The sequence below is a fragment of the Eleginops maclovinus genome, chromosome 2 (genome assembly GCF_036324505.1).
Source record: "Eleginops maclovinus isolate JMC-PN-2008 ecotype Puerto Natales chromosome 2, JC_Emac_rtc_rv5, whole genome shotgun sequence".
Classification (NCBI taxonomy): Eukaryota; Metazoa; Chordata; class Actinopteri; order Perciformes; family Eleginopidae; genus Eleginops; species Eleginops maclovinus.
The window spans coordinates 4727405-4744195 of NC_086350.1; the positions used below are offsets into that span (position 1 = coordinate 4727405).

The 16791-nt window shown below is 41.1% G+C and overlaps 1 protein-coding gene across 6 annotated transcripts in view; it reads right to left on the reverse strand.

Annotated features, from left to right (window-relative positions):
- The window catches only part of plekha7a (pleckstrin homology domain containing, family A member 7a), a 129864-nt gene that overhangs the window by 90096 nt on the left and 22977 nt on the right, over window positions 1-16791 (reverse strand). Inside the window, exon 1 of one of the 6 annotated variants that reach the window (XM_063907261.1) lies at window positions 6151-7169. The exons of the other annotated variants lie outside the window; for them this stretch is intronic. Coding sequence (XP_063763331.1) covers window positions 6151-6221 — 71 coding nt within the window. The 5' untranslated portion in view covers window positions 6222-7169. Of the gene's footprint in view, window positions 1-6150; window positions 7170-16791 lie in introns of those variants that run through there. 6 annotated transcript variants of the gene reach the window in all.

Genomic DNA, 16791 nt, shown 5'->3' on the forward strand with positions numbered 1-16791 from the left:
AACACATTTCCTTGCACTTCTTTCCCCGTGTAATTCTGTTTTATGTGAAATGGGGCATCCAAGTGTGTGTGTACTACTGCGTATAACCAAATGTAAAGCACATTTAATTAGATTGTGGGTTCATTTTAGCAACTGAGATTAGTTTTATCTTCTTTTCCCGGCGCTGGAAGCTGTTCGCAGGGTGATTTCCCATAATAATCTATGCTCCAATCCTCAATTGTCTTATTTCAGTTTGTGCTTTCTGGTAATGGGATGTTGGCACGCTCTATAATGCGAGGCTGAGTGGTGCCAACATTTACCCAGCTTCAGGCTCAATTGTTTTCTGATTACAAACTATGCGTTGTTCTCTTGGACAGAAGGAGAAATATCCTCAATCACCTGCTGGATCGTACAGCACGGCGGCCTGTCATGATATTTACTCGTTCTGATACCGACTTTAGTTCAGTTAACCTGTCACACTTATTGTACATTTAATATCCTGCTTTATTTTTTGTTTATATTTTCTGGACATTTTTTGTCCCAAATCTATATTTTTTACTTTCTTTTTAAATGCTATTTTATTTTTGTTTTATTGGAACTACATTGCCTTGTTTTTAAGCTGCTGCAACGAAAAATCTAACCCTGTGTGTGTGTGTATTTAGTACAACAACAGACCTTTATGGTGTTTGGTTAATCTTTAAAAATGGTGGTTCAATTGCCTGTATTACATTTTATTTCTCAGTTTTATTATTTTGTTTTTTGATATTTTATTATCTCAGCCCCTGTAGGTGATTTATTAATTTATGTTTTTATTATTACAATAACATTTCTACATCAGGTTTTAGAAAAGGAGCTAAATATGGTAACTATTAAATCACAATAAAAACACAGAATATTTACACAAAAAGCCAGCTATTATATTTTAACTGAACTATTTTATTGACCTGTTCTTTAATATTGTTTTATAATTGTTTGTGTGATAGAGATCATGGTATGTTTTAATTGTCAGGTACCTGCCTAAGGACGGCAGATGGAAATTAGCTCAAATCTGGCATAAATCCCGTCTTCTCTTTTCTGAGGTTAATGTACAGCTCTGGAAAAAATTAAGAGACCGCTCCAGATGTTTCTTACATCTTTATCTCTACATGTCTGGGAGCCATTCCAGTGTCTGTTGAACTCCAACACAGAGACATGTGTTCAGTAGTTTATAGAGTACAGTAAAAAACTCAAAGACATGTCTATAAATAATAAAACAAGAGAGAATGATGAGACTGAAGTGGTCTCTTCATTTCTTCCCGCAGCTGTATTTGTATGCAGGTACTTCAAATAAATACATAAATAAAAGTACTGCTGTTTTTTAATTTATTACACATTTTTAACTCATTTATCATAATCTTTTTACCTACCTCGGCATACGATTTGTAGCCTCTGAACATTAACCTTGTGACTGTTTTTATTAATATTGAATGACTTGAATCAAATGAAAATGAAAGATATTTGGTATTTTGCAGATTCAAAAGAAGTAAAAACTACGAAAGTTCTTTTAAACATTTCAGGAGCATAAATAAAAAATGTAAGAGACATTTTATAGACTGTTCCTCCAAAGTGTCAATTAAGTGCTTTCCCTCTGAACACAGTGTCGTTGCTTATCACTTACTGTAAAACCTCTACCATTAAAGTGTCCTTCCTCTCACAGTTATTACCTCTCACTCTCTCCTCAGTTAGTTCTGCTCTGGCTTCAGATTAAGTTCAACACTCATCTCCAAAAAGCTCAGCCGTATTCCTGCCCAGCGAGGAAGTCATGAAAAGATGGCAGGGATAGAGCCACTGTAATAGATTTTCTTGCTGGCAGTCCCACACATTATTCAGTCCACGTTCAGAGATTAAAGGGCGGTCAAACACACTCTGCCATCCAAATATTGGAAAAGGGTTAGAGTAGCTCTTATGTTAAGTCAATTATTATGAGTTGTTGGAAGCTGTCATTATAAAATACGCCTTGGTATAGGACAAGCATGATATAGCACTTTGTGTGTGTGTGTGTGTCTGTAGGGATGAGGCAAAGGCTTTCAGACAATCTGCTCCATTTACCCCCTGCTGGGCCACCAGCCCAAATCCATTTACATCTCTGAGCCGTTGTGAGGCTGACAGCCAGCCCCACACACACACACACACACACACACACACACACACACACACACACACACACACACACACACACACACACACACACACACACACACACACACACACACACACACACACACACACACACACACACACACACACACACACACACACACACACACACACACACACACACACACACACACACACACACACACACACACACACACACACACACACACACACACACACACACACACACACACACACACACACACACACACACACACACACACACACACACACACACACACACACACACACACACACACACACACACACACACACACACACACACACACACACACACACACACAGGTTCAAATGTGGTGTCTGGGTAGCTCGGCACAAGAGTCATGACACAATCTGTGTCATGACCTTTGTCACTTTCCTGCAGCTCCTCTTTGATAAATACTCCGTTTAATATCTGAAATATGATGCTAGATTCAGTATTTGTACTTGCATCCTTAAAAAAAAAGAGCTCCTTTTCCCTGCCGACAAAAGTGAAACCAAAATATACAGTATAGAAATTCCCACTAGTGTACTTGGTGCATAAAGGATTAGCGAACCTCAAGCATCACAGGGCATTCAAGTGCATTAAGAAAACAAAAACATACCTCCTAACTTATTTATAACCTGCTCAGTTCTTGCAGTTAGCAATTAAGTCCGGCATAATGACACCTCTCATCGATACATCAAGCACAGTAGAAATGCCCACTAAGAAAGCATTTGATTACCAGTTCACACACACATAAATATAATCAATACTCTGCAATCACAGGCCGGCCCTCATTAAGCTTTCACGCTCACCTCCAGGCTTCCCGGTTGAGTGACTCTGCAGGCTTATGCTGGATTAGCGGGACCAAACAACAGAGTCTGGCTAAAGACTTCCTCAAGCAGCCATCGAGCACTTTGTCATTTGAATGTAAACACACCGGATTAGGTGGAGGAAAAGGGGGCGGGGTCTGGTGGTTGACTGTTGACAGGTGAGGGAATCATTAACTGGAGCGACCTCAGGGAAGATCAATGAACTTTAAACTGAGCTCACAGAAAGAGCATCGATTAAGCCTATGCTTATACCTCTTAAAGGTGAGGTGGTCTTAACATTTCAAGCCTTTCTTATTCAAATAAAGTTTAGAAATACACAAAGCAGCCATTTGCCAATCAGAAGAAGGATCATAAATGAAACGGTTCGAGCATTTTATTATTTTATTGGAGTGAAAAAGCAATATTGAAGCCTTATCGCTTTCTCCCCCGAAGAAAAAAAAGATGTAATTTCAGTGCTGTCTGCTTCCTCGCGCTATGAAAAATGTTCCCTTGACTGCAAACAGAAAAGCATTTCCCTGATTTGTCCATACGATGCAGGCGTTAACTTCCCTATTTTGCTAAGCAGTCAATTTTCCAATATGCACAGGAAAGTGCAGGTGAGCAGAACATCCCTCGGAGGACTGTAAATCCAAAAAGAGGATTAAAAATCAAGATGGGAAACAGGGCCCGAATGACATTGAAGCAACAAGGAGGATGCTGATTTGTTAGCAAAAATAAGCACTGAGAAGGACAAATAACACTCTGATTAAATCTCCTGAAGCCATTTAGTTTCTACTGCATTTTAAGCAACCAAATTTCAGAGATAGACTTCAATACACGAGATGATTGGGCTTCGGGTGGAATATTCATGGTGTGAGTCAGAGCACTTCACCATAAGAGACTCGAGTGGGAGTGAGTAGAGATGGTTGGTTTGTTTTGGAGCTCAGGGCTATTTCCTGGATTCCTGTGCACTCTTTCTTTCTCTCTGCCATGAGCGGGCTGATCTGACAGGTCATTGACCTGCCCAGTGGTCTGAGGTATGACTCACTCATCAGCTAAATCCCTCAGCCCCCCCTGGTGCAGACCACCCCTAATGCTCCGTATTTCTGCTGCAACACAAGCAAAAAAAAAAGCTTTTGGATTTAAGGCATACAACATGGCATGTGTCTTCGTTCTGTTTGATTTATACTGCTTGAAATAATTGAGTTTTCTCTTTTAAAGGGGCTCTATTATGCTTATTTTCAGGTTCATACTTGTATTTTCTGCCTCCCCTGAGACATGTCTTCATGCTTTAATGTTCAGAAAGCTCTGTATGTTTCTCATACTGCCTGTGCTGCAGCATCTCTTTTCACCCTCTGTCTGAAACCAGAGCCCAGTCTGCTCTGATTGGTTAGCTGGCTGACTCTGTTGTGATTGATCAACCGTTTAGAGATATCCCGAACCTTATCCTATCACGTACAATGTGTTGGAGCGCTAGGCAATAGAAACTTGAGTTCTGGAAGTTAAAAAAGGAGTCCAATGGAGGCGTTTCAGGCAGGGAACTTTGGAATTTTAGCCTTTGCAGACCATTTACATGAACAGAAACTTAAACTTTTAAATACTGCAAAGAGAAAACCCCAAAAGGCATAACATGGCCTCTTTTAGCAACGTACACGTATGAACAGGGTTAATAAACAAATGAAAATCACATGTGCAGGAATGGATAGATAAAGCCAGAAAACACACAGCTACCGATCGTATATATAATGCATGTGCTTGCCCACATTCACGCTACCTCTGAAGTATATTCAGCATAAATATATATTCATCATTTATCATTCTATTCATTTTTAAAAACATGTCCTCATTATGCTCAAACACTAAGAGATGTTATAAATAACTGGTAATGGTGAATCAGTATTCTGTTGGTTGGGCTCCAGCAGCCTTTAGAGGTTAGAGCCTATTACAGCATGTGACAGGGAAAGAGATCGGGGGTCTGCTCCCCCCTCAGGGAATGAGGATTGATGGAGCTCATTTGAGACTGGGTCACTTCTGAACCCTGTGATAAATGTAATGATGTCACAGCTGCTGTGAGAAGAGCGGGCGGCATGACGTGAGGAAAAATATGTGATAACGTTGAATACCGCAATAACAATACTTTTGGGATTATTGAAATATTGAAGTGTTTTCAATTCTGCTTATCTGCTACTCTCAGTATACTGCTAATTGCACATTATATTTTTCACAAATTTGAGCATTTAACAAAACAAAAAGGACCACAACAAAAAAGAAAGGGAATACTTTAAAGAAATAGAGCGTAGTTTACTTTTAAAGTGCAGTTTTCCACTAAAAGTTTGTCATTATTATTATTTTAAAATATGATTTCAGTGTATACAGCTCACAAAATTATTACAATTAATAGATTTTTAAAGAAAGAATATAGACCAAAGTACATCGTTTAGCATAAATGTGCACTAAAGTTCTTAATTTACACATTATAAAGAAAATAGGGCTATACCATGTGTGCATTTCAAATAGACTATTCATTTATTGAATTACAAGAAAACTATATCAAGATATATATATATTTATCAAGATCTGAATTGACCTATATCATGATTGTAGTCATACTGAATGTTCGAATACAGTGTGTCTCATAAAGCCAACACCCTTATATAGGAGTGTTTTTTAGTAATTATGATCATAGCTTCGTTCTTAGCAAAACAATTAGCAAGTCTGCTACTATCGTCACGATGACTTACAACCACGTCTACCCATTCACAAACTTCTATTATTCCACCACACAAGTAAAACCAGTTTCTCGTTCTGTTAAAAACGAGCGCCAAACGTACATGCCTGACAAACCAGTTCGGCAACAACGTTTTCTCAACGAAAGACCAAACCCTCGAACAACTTGGATTACTACACAAGGAACAAGGATGCATCAGGTCAGATTAACCGGATCAACAACTGTCCTCAAACGGCAAAAACAATTTCCTGAAAGAGAAAACCAGTAGTACAAGCATTGACCCCTGAGGAACACCAAAGATTAAACGTGACCAGATTCCCTTTCACTGCAGACACACTGGATCTTGTCTCGGTGCCAAATTAATGAAAACGAAATGAGATACAAGAAGCCCCAACAAGTGACAGAGATGTAACTGAGTTTCAATACTTTTTGGCAGAGTTTTGGTAGCATACCTGCAGGGTGAATGGTAGAAAGGATATCCATGATGAGGAATGTGATTGCAGTATCCAGATTGATTCCACATGATGCCTCTTTTTGTTGATGCTAGTTCACAAGTACTGCTGCTTTTTCTTTCTATTTCTAGTGCTGTGGTGCTGGGAGTCACATTAATCAGCGGCTCTTCTCACGGCTCCCGAGTGGCTCCATGGGGACGAAAACGAGAGGTGGTGGCGGTGGGTTTGAGAGCAGGGATTACTGAGAGATGAGGTGAGAAAATGAGCCAAGTGGCAAGCTCACACAGAGAGGGGATGATGTCAGGTGAGTCAAGTCTGGTGTGGGAAATGAACACCTGGAAATGAAGTCTACTCAGCAGAGTCTGAGACGACCGCCCCAGGTGAAGTCTGACATCACAGGTTAGTCCTTTAATTCAGCCCAGAGCAAGTCATTTTCCCTCCCGACTCAGGTGTAATCAGGTTTAACAGATGTCTTTGAGGTTAACCTTCCCGAGCTGTATCTTTTTGCTTGTTAAATCATGCGTAATGTGTCTCCACCTCCCATCTCAATGATTAAACTTCCAGGTTTTCCGACTCTCGGGCACAGATCAGACAGTGTTCAACATAAGATTTCAGAGCCCTCTGTTTCTCCAGCCATCCCTGATGCCGAGCAGAATCTGTTTATGTCTTTTGCACAAGTAGTCAATTCCCTCCAAAAGTTCACAAGCTCTATAAATCCATCTCCTCTTGACATGAACAGGTTTTAAAATCCACAGCACCTGCGTCCCTCCGCTGTTTTTGAGTTTGTCTCTGAGGCGAGCCGGCTCCGGCACAGGCGCTTATTTTCACAATCACAGGCTTCCCACCGGCTCTCCACCCTCACGAAACAAAAGCGCTGAGTGACTGAGCATACTCACACAAAGAGAGGGAAGAGGAAAGAGGGTGGTGGCACAGAGCAAGAGGGAGAAAAAATGTGTCAGGAATGAGAGAGCAAGAAAAAAAAAGGAGAAAGAGGTAAACAGAGCGGAGCTGCATTCCTGTTCCCGCCTCACGCTCATCTGGCAGGATACCCACCGCTGAGGGGACGAGAGAGAAGTGAGGAAGAGAGGGAGAAAGAGAGAGAGGAGGGGGGATGGAGTGAGGAGAGGGGAGAGGGGGAGAGAGCATGACGGTGTTTACATGCACACAGAAAATCTGATTGCATGGTAATTTAAGATCTGAATGTACATCGCATGTAAACACCTGCTAACCTGTGCCAGGGCGATCATGATTGTTGTCAGCTGTGCAGAATCGGGACAGAATGCAAAGTACTCGGGTTTATCAACAGAGGAAAAAAGGAAGACTATGCATCACCTTAACCGCACTTTTTCAGATACTAAATAATCGATTTGTGCAGCTGTAGGGCCTGATATTTTCTCAGTAGCTTCACAAACTAATCAATGAAATGTTTGCAACTTAGTGGTATGCAAGTTAAAAGATTATAGGATTAGTTGAATATCCAGCAACGTTGTTGATAACAGACAAGTCGTTTTTTGAGCCAAAACTCTAACATAACCTTGTTATCTCTTCTCAAATGTGAAGAATTTCATTTGTTTGGCTAGTGGTATTTGATACTAGTGACCCTACATTTCTGAACTAATATTAAGAGACCATGACGGTGTTTAAGTGCACACAATAAATCTGATTGCATGGTCATTTAAGATCTGAATGTAAATCTGTCAGAGCGCATGTAAACAGATGCTAACCTGTGCCAGGGTTGCTGTGATGCTTGTCAGCTGTGGATGTAAAGTATGCAAAGTATTCTGGTTTTGTGAACAGATATCTGGAAGACCTGGCAATAAACTTGATTCTGAATACAAGTGAGAAAAGAAATAAAACAAAAGTGTAAATAGAAAAGGAGAGCTGAATAATTGTGTCTCAGTGAGCTGCAGGTTGTCCACGGTCTGACTCAGATCTCCCAATCAGCTCCTGAAGCTGCAGGTGAGAGTGCAGCTCAGAGCAGCTAAACAGAGACGTTTCCCCCGGAGAGCTGCACTACTCCACTGCCCTACTAATCAGAGCCCAGGCATGACCTGCTGCAAGGACGACTCAGTGCACCTGGGGAACAGACGGCGACCCGGCCGCGGAGCTGGCAGAATGACAGCTTCACTCGCTGCGGGTCAACGTGTAATCTGATCTGAGGACAGAGTTCCCACAGGCCGGTGCCGGCTTGTTAGGCTAAAACCACACTGGATTAACTGAGGGGTATTTGTTTTCCTGCTGTATTCACTAAGGGATTTCTACTTTTACACTCTGATCATTTGATGACAAAGTTAAGAATTTGTTTGGGATTGTGAAAATTGGTGGATATCATGAACAACATACTACCCGAGTCTAATCATTCCATGCTACTTTATACCTCTGCTCCACTTCTGAATGTTTTTCATTTTTGTAAAGCATTGCAATATTATACTCTTTACTCCACTACATTTATCTGACAGCTTTAGTTAGCTTCACTAGTTAATAGAGATTCAAATTGGCTAATAAATAAACGTTGAATTTGCTTGTTTTATGTTCATTTAGGCATCTATTTTCTTCCTTTCGCCATTTTTTTCTTTTAAATGAATTAGGTTTACACCTGCTTAGTTAAGAGACAGACAGACAGACAGACAGACAGACAGACAGACAGACAGACAGACAGACAGACAGACAGACAGACAGACAGACAGACAGACACTTTATTGATCCCAATTTGGGAAGACAAGGCATTCTACATTATTATAGAAACAAAATAGCATGGAAAAAAGAAGTAAAAAATGTACATAAAAACTAAATATAAAGCAGGATATTATATATACCTAAGGAATGGAATATTAAATAGAATATAAATGTATAATTATTATTGGAATATATTGCTTTTTCTTGTATTTACTTGTATTTTAATTGATATTGAGGTATTCCAAAACTGATGGGGTGTTATCAGGTTAGATCATTTATATATTGTGATGCTGAGATATGATACAAATCGTACTGGTTATCAGCAGTCATAACAGATGATATTTTAAAGTGACCCTCCCATCCCTGATCGTGACATAGAAGTGTTACCACAGAGGAGGAAATGTTTTCTGCTCGTAAGATCATGCAGAGCTGTTCATTTATGACACCCCGTTATGACACTCTTACTATCATCTTGCATCACGGTCGCGTCCCGTGTGAAGTGAAAACCCCTCAGCCTAATGAGGGAAGAGGCTCGTTTCACAAGCCAGTGGCTTTTTAAGCAAGAAACTGCTTCCGATCAGCAGCGGAAAAACAAACCAGCACGGCCCGGGGAATGTTTGCTCACGATTATTCATGGCATTCATCAAACTGTAAACGTTGTTAGCGTAAAATGCATCCTGCAGTTCTGGGCAGAATTCAGCTCACTTCATGTAATAAAGAGAGATTGACTGGAGAGGTCCTGCTGCATGTGGGGCTTTCACTTCAGATATTTAGCAGTAACTCAAACCAGACACAAGTTTGACTGACAGAACAGATCAATTCATTAACGTCACAAGCAATAACAGAAGACAATACAAAAGCCAGATTCCTCTAAAGTCATGGCTTCCAACCTAAGATGACAAACAGAGAAATAAATAACTTCTTGAGACACACATCTCAGAAAGTGAAAACGCTTTGGTGGAAATCATCAAAACTCAAATGGCATGCAGGTCAAAAAGAAGTTGATAATTCAGAAACTTTGTTTATAATCAGGTCATTGTTTCACTAATCTTTGAAGCAAAATGTGAGGAATGTCTTTTTCAGATACCACAGACAACAAAACATACGAGTTGTTTCTCTTTAAAGAATATACTGTAATAGAAGCATGAGTGTGACATAGTGAGGACACCATAAGCTGTTTGTTTCTCAAATGTCTCACCTTCCTGTGGGTTGCAAAGCATTTTCTCAGATTTCTTGGGAAAACAAGTCAAAAACAAATCTCATGTCCTGGAGGCTTTACTTCCAAAACAGATCATGTGGTGCAGAGTAGATTTCGAAAGCCAGATGTTTCAACCAATGACGAAACCAACGGTTTTGATGAACAACTATTTTGTTTCTGCGTGTTGAGCAGTTGTTTTAAATAGTGAAACCAACAGAAAGGTTGCAGGTGAGTGGTGTTTTTAAGGATCAAAAAAAAAATGATGGGCTCAGATGTGACCTTGACAGCAGGCTGGTGTGTGTTCGGAGGGTGTGTGTGTGTGTGTGTGTGTGTGTGTGTGTGTGTGTGTGTGTGTGTGTGTGTGTGTGTGTGTGTGTGTGTGTGTGTGTGTGTGTGTGTGTGTGTGTGCATTTAAAAGCGATGAAGGCTGTAAAAGGCAGATAAGGGGAACCACGGGCCAAATCACACTCCTGCCATCGCACCCACTGACACAATGATTGAACACAGCTGTCACCCGTCTGCATGACAACTGCGGGTGTGTGTGTGTGTGTGTGTGTGTGTGTGTGTGTGTGTGTGTGTGTCTTTCTCTCTCCTGCAAATGCATGAATGTGTATATAAATATCTTTGTATGTGTACTTCACATCTGTGTGTCAGTGAGACTGTGCAGAGATAGTCCTCATGTATGTATGTATGTATCTATGTATGTGTGTGTGTATGTATGTATGTATCTATGTATGTGTGTGTGTGTGTGTGTGTGTGTGTGTGTATGTGTGTGTGTATATGTAGGTATGTATGTGTGTGTGTGTGTATGTATGTATGTACTGTGTGTATGTGTGTGTATTTATGCGGGGGTGGAGAGCAAAGGTAGAGCTGGTCCACCTGCCTCTTCAAACAAAGAGTACAAAGACAGAGGCTGGAGACAGAGAAGGTCCCCTGTGTTTCCCAACCCTGATGAGATTGTGCTGGAATTAAATTTCACAACAAATACAAGCAGCGGGAGACGGGCAGGCCCACCTCCATCCCTCCCACCGCGTCTCTTCTCTTTATGCCTTTATCCCAATGCTTCACATCGCTTATCCACCACAGCATCCTCTCTTTTTGGTCTCTTTCTACAGTCTCACTAAAGCAGAGAAGCCTGGTAAATTCGAAAATTGCATCTAAATATGGACTCTCTCGATTTCAGTTAAAAATAATACTTTTTTTTGCATCCCTTGTTGACTATTACTCCCAAAACCATCCTAAAAAGTGGCTCAGCGCAAGTTTAATTTTGGACCCCCTTATTTTTGCACACACTTCCCCTCATTCTAAAATTAGACACACACTCTCTCACTCTTCGGCTCCCTCATTTCCTCCCTCTCGCTGCTTGCTGTGTTCGTTTTCTCAGGAGGACTTAATCAATCATACCGCTGCTGGGAAATCAGAGTGAATCAGCAATCAGGAGCAGTGTGTCTCTAGATTAAATATAGATCAGAGCAGAAAAATCTGTCTAAACTAAGTCTTGTTTATGAGTCCGTAGAGAGAGGGGAGCTGTGGAGATGTGTACACACACTTATGTGTACGAGGACTTGTATCTAAAGCTGAGTAAACTCCTCTGGCATCATCCGGCTCATTTAATTCAGGAAAGTGCTCGCCTGATTTGGGAAAAGATTGGCTAACTTTAATGACGCAATCACTTCTCTGTGTATCAACGTGTGTGTTTGTGTCAATATCCCCGGGGATCTTTTGATCCAGATATTTCCATCTTCAGTCACACACACACACACACACACACACACACACACACACACACACACACACACACGACTCAGCCCTTCTATTAATACACCTCCTGTGAGATCTTTCCCTTCATCATGCCTCGAGGCTCTGAATCTCTCCACCTCACCGGCTAGAAAATATGACAGCATAATCAGACGATACTTTCATATTCTGGATCAGATCCAGATTGAAGAGGGAAACCAAAGAGGTTTTTCTTTAAGGCGTGCTTTGGTGCTGAACAACAGGAGTCAAACTGAGAGACACACAGCCGGAGGGACATGTCTTTGCATAATCAAATTAAACAGTGAGGGATATTAGAGGGGAAATGAGAAAACGTGTAGCAAGATTGCAGCTACTGCCCTGGATAATGCATGTGATTAATGGGAGCAGGGTAAGAAGAAAATATGCTTGGATTCTGACTTTTTATATTATTAATAATTGTTTAATTGGAATGCTTTATACCTATACATATAAAATTACCTATATTATAATAAAATATTTGGGCCATAAGACCCTGCACAATGTTTGTCAACTCTGCGTCTTAAAGGCAAAATACGTTGGCAAGCTACATGCTAACAATACCCGTTTGAAACTGACACATTAGGGCAAGCCTGATCATTTATATTAGGAAGTATTTATTTAAAACAGCAAACACCAAACCCATTCTCACACACACACACACACACACACACACACACACACACACACACACACACACACACACACACACACACACACACACACACACACACACACACACACACACACACACACACACACACACACACACACACACACACACACACACACACACACACACACACACACACACACACACACACACACACACACACACACACACACACACACACACACACACACACACACACACACACACACACACACACTAATGATCCTGTTGAGGAAATCACGCTGTTGCAGCAGTAAGTAGTAATGACATACAACAAGGGGAATGTAATATCACTGCAGCATATCAACCTGTGGGTTTTGTAAATGGATGCTAGGAATAATTGTATCGCTGGACATGAATGTGTTTGAAAAGGCAGGCTTTATATAGATATGGACTATCATAATGAGATCAGCTGCTTTTTCAAAAGCTGGCTAATGTGCAACATATTTTCCCCGTCCGACACAAAACACAATATTTTACTCTGACAAAAACATCTCTTTATGTAGTGAGAATCCGGGATACAAAGAAAGGAGGCTGTATTACTCTCATTTTTGTAAATCAAAGCTCATTTTCCATCCGTGAGGAGGCTGAGGTTCAAAGACAGGACATGCTACTCCAGAAAACTCAAGCATCGAGGAAAAGGGAGTTATCAAAGGCTCGTCCTTCTTTCTCTGGCTGTCATCTAGAGCGTGAATGACTGGTCTGAGTTTGAAATGTCCCTTACTGGACACCATCATCTCTCTCTGAAACCAGCAGTCTGTTTCTTTTTCTGTTATATTTTCTTTGTGCTATGTATATATCATGGAACAGATATTCATTTATCACCATTTAATTATTCCAATTCAGACGTTTATGTGACGATTTGCCTAAAACAGATCCTTATTAGTGTCTCTTTTTATGTCTGTATTGATGTTTTGTTGTTTTTACCTTTAAGTTATTTCCTTTGTGCATTTTGAGGTGTCCGTGGGGGTCTTAAAAGAGCCCATTATTATGAAGTAAAGACAATCAAATTTCTCTATATAAACTCATGTAATTCACTGTATTCAGGTGGATGAAAACAAAGTCTCTTTTCCTTTAAGAAACTGAAGTGTATACCAGTAATCGGACAAAAGCTGTGAAAGTTTCAATGGATTTTTCTGGGTTTGTCCTTTGGATGCTAGCATTGTGTGCTGCGACGTGTCTTTTCCTTAAACTAGCGCTGGGGTGTGCCAAAGTCCAAAACCATTACTGACTAAGCTTTAATTGGGGAAAAAACCTCCATATATTAATGCTTAAGTGACTAATCCATTATTGATCAGAAGGGAATTCCCTAAAATGAGCATCCTCTGACCAAAAAAGTACAACTAACATCTCTACTTGAGGCCTTGCTTCCAGCCGTATGACAGCGATTTGATGGAAGTAGAGATGTGCAAAGTTAATAGGCCTCAGGTGACAACAGGGGGGTGGGGGGGGGGGGCGTGGGGGGGTGATCAGTAGTGCCTGGCTGAACACGGAAGATAACACGACCAAGGTCATACATCCCTATCAGACAGCGTGTGCTGGTTTGGACTAACACTTATCTGTAAGCCTGAAGTTTAGATGAAGATGAACCATTAGAGTCACTTTCTATCTTCCATCACTGACTGAAATCTCTTAAAGACCCCCCCCCCTCTTAAAGCCCCCCCACCATCATTTTCACTGCCCCATTTGGCTCCACTCCTACCTCCAGCTTGATCCTGTCCTTATTTTACCAACACTATGACTCTCATAATAACTCTAGTCAAACTTCAAGGGTAATGTATCTATACCTGCAACTACTCTTCAGTCAATTCAGTGATAGTGCCTGATCTGAAGCCAACGTGTTCTAGCGCACTTTTTAAAAGGAGGCCCTAGAAAGCTTTGTTGGGTTTTCCCTTTCTTGTAGTGCGTTATACAGGTTTTTGATGCATGTAAATGGTCTGCAAAGGCTAAAATCCCATAGTTCACCTGAGGGACCCACCCACACACTCCTCCCCCTGCCTGAAACACCTATTCTGCAATATCATGCTAGCGCTCCAACACATTGTACGTGATAGGCTAAGGGGCGGGACATCTCTAAGTGGTTGACCAATCACAACAGAGCTGGACAGCTAACCAATCAGAGCAGACGGGGCTCTGGTTTCAGACAGAGTGAAAAGAGGAGCTGCAGCACAGGCAGTATGAGAAACATAAAGAGCTTTTTGAACATTAAAGCATGGAGACATGTCACAGGAGAGACACTAAATACAAATATGGCCCCTTTAAGTTCCTATGGGTGTCAGCTAATAACCGGAATATGAACAATTCGTTCTTAATAAGCAGTCATTCAAATCCAGCTCATAACACTACTGCTGCTTATCTCAATAACACCAATCATTGCACACTGAATATTGTCACTGGCTCATTGAAGGAAGTAAACAAAAATGAAGATTCATTAGCTCTCACAATGCTTATTAGCTCTGCAGTGGAATGTGAAAAGCATGCCCTGCAGAGTATTTGATCTGCAGTAGATAAGAGCAGCTCAAATTGATATAAATTGCAACCCATTAGCTTTGCCTCTGAAATAGCACGATGGAGGTGTTTCACAGTATTCTGGTGTGGATTCACTTCTTCTGACTGAATTGGTAATGACCGGTTTCTCGCTGCTTCTCTGTGACACAGGGATGAGAAGGCTCAAACTCCCTCTACCCAAAATTGAACTTTCTTTCAGTTAACCTTCAAAGAGCCCCGACAGTGAACGGCTGACAGTGAGTGCCAGGACACTGTCGCTCCATCATTGGCAGTGGTGACATGAGGGGAAATTCAAGGTTACACTTAACTGTTTTCACTTAAACGTGTGAGTGAAAAGGTCAGAGACATACGGATTTAAGAGGAAGTCATCGGTTGAATCATGAAAAGGGACGATGGGGATTGAAATACAAAGCAAGCAGAGAGAAAATACATCAACTTGCAAGGGGAGAATATTTACACTTGAGTGCTTTAGGGAGGTCACCAGATACCAGAAATGTAGAATACCAGTGAAATGCCACGATTCTACATACCAGTTAAAGAGGCCTTATTATACCTGTTGGGGTTTTCCCTGTATTCTAGTTAATTAATAAGGGTTTTTGTGCAAAGGCTAAAAACCCATCATTTCTATTGGCTAGCGCTCCAACACATTGTACGTGGTAGGCTGAGGGGCGGAACATCCATAAGCGGTTGACCAATCACAACAGAGCTATCCAGCTAACCAATAATAAAGCACTTTTCATTAAACATTAAACCATGTAAACACGTCACAGTAGAGACACACACTTCAGATATGAACCTGAAAACGAGCACAATAGAGCCTCTTTAGAAGATTTGTGATAAAAAGGTTTGTGTCATGACCCGGCTCTATTTATTATAGCAAACAAATCAAAGACCTACCATCATGAGGTGTGTTAGTCAGTAAGATCAGTAGTGTAGATGTGGATGTGTGAACATGGTATGATGCAGGGTGTTGCATGCCGAACCAAAACAAAAGGGAAACCTAAGCATGAACGAGGCCGCTCTCCCCAGAGTCCTTCAGCCAAAAGAGAGACCTGGCAAGACTCTGGCTCCGGCCTTTAACTGCTCAGCCAGGTGCCTTCAATCAGCGCTAATGAAAGAAAGGGAACAATCATTAAAGGGACAGACACCATTACAGGGACAACAGGGACGCAGGGTCGTCACATTTGTCTAATGCACAACCTTGTTTTGGCAATGAAACAAGCATGTACTACAATTAGACCTGTTTTTAGAGAGGATTTGCGGTGAAGTGCAACACGCCATGATTATCTTTCAATATCTTTTCAAATATGTTGTAAAACATCTGTATTCATTCAAGTTTCTGACCTAAACCTAATGTTTAAATGACTACAGTAAAGGCATCCCCTTTGTCCCAACATACCTGGTGTGCAGTATTTTAGAGGTATTAAATATGTTGCGTGCATCTTGGCCTTTCGCTTCTGTAAAGTGGTCTCATTTTCTTTTACTTCCACTGAGTGCGTGTGCTATAATGAGCCTGCTTTGGGCCGGTGGCTGTTGTAATGAGGCGTTCAAAATTGCACTGCTGCAAGAAAAGGCAGGGAGACCAACGTCTGAACAAAGGGTGGGAGTGTTTTTAAGGGCATTCGGGCACAGCAAACGGAAATTCTCCACATGCTCATCTTTTTTGTCATCGCGTTCCCATTGTTTGAAAATGTCACATGGTGATACAGAGAAGGTCAATAGTTGAGGTTTAATAACAGGTAAATTAAAAAGGAGCCAAACGGTGGAGGCGGAGTCGTGGTTCATTGCTTTAAATGTCTCAAACAGTCGCCGA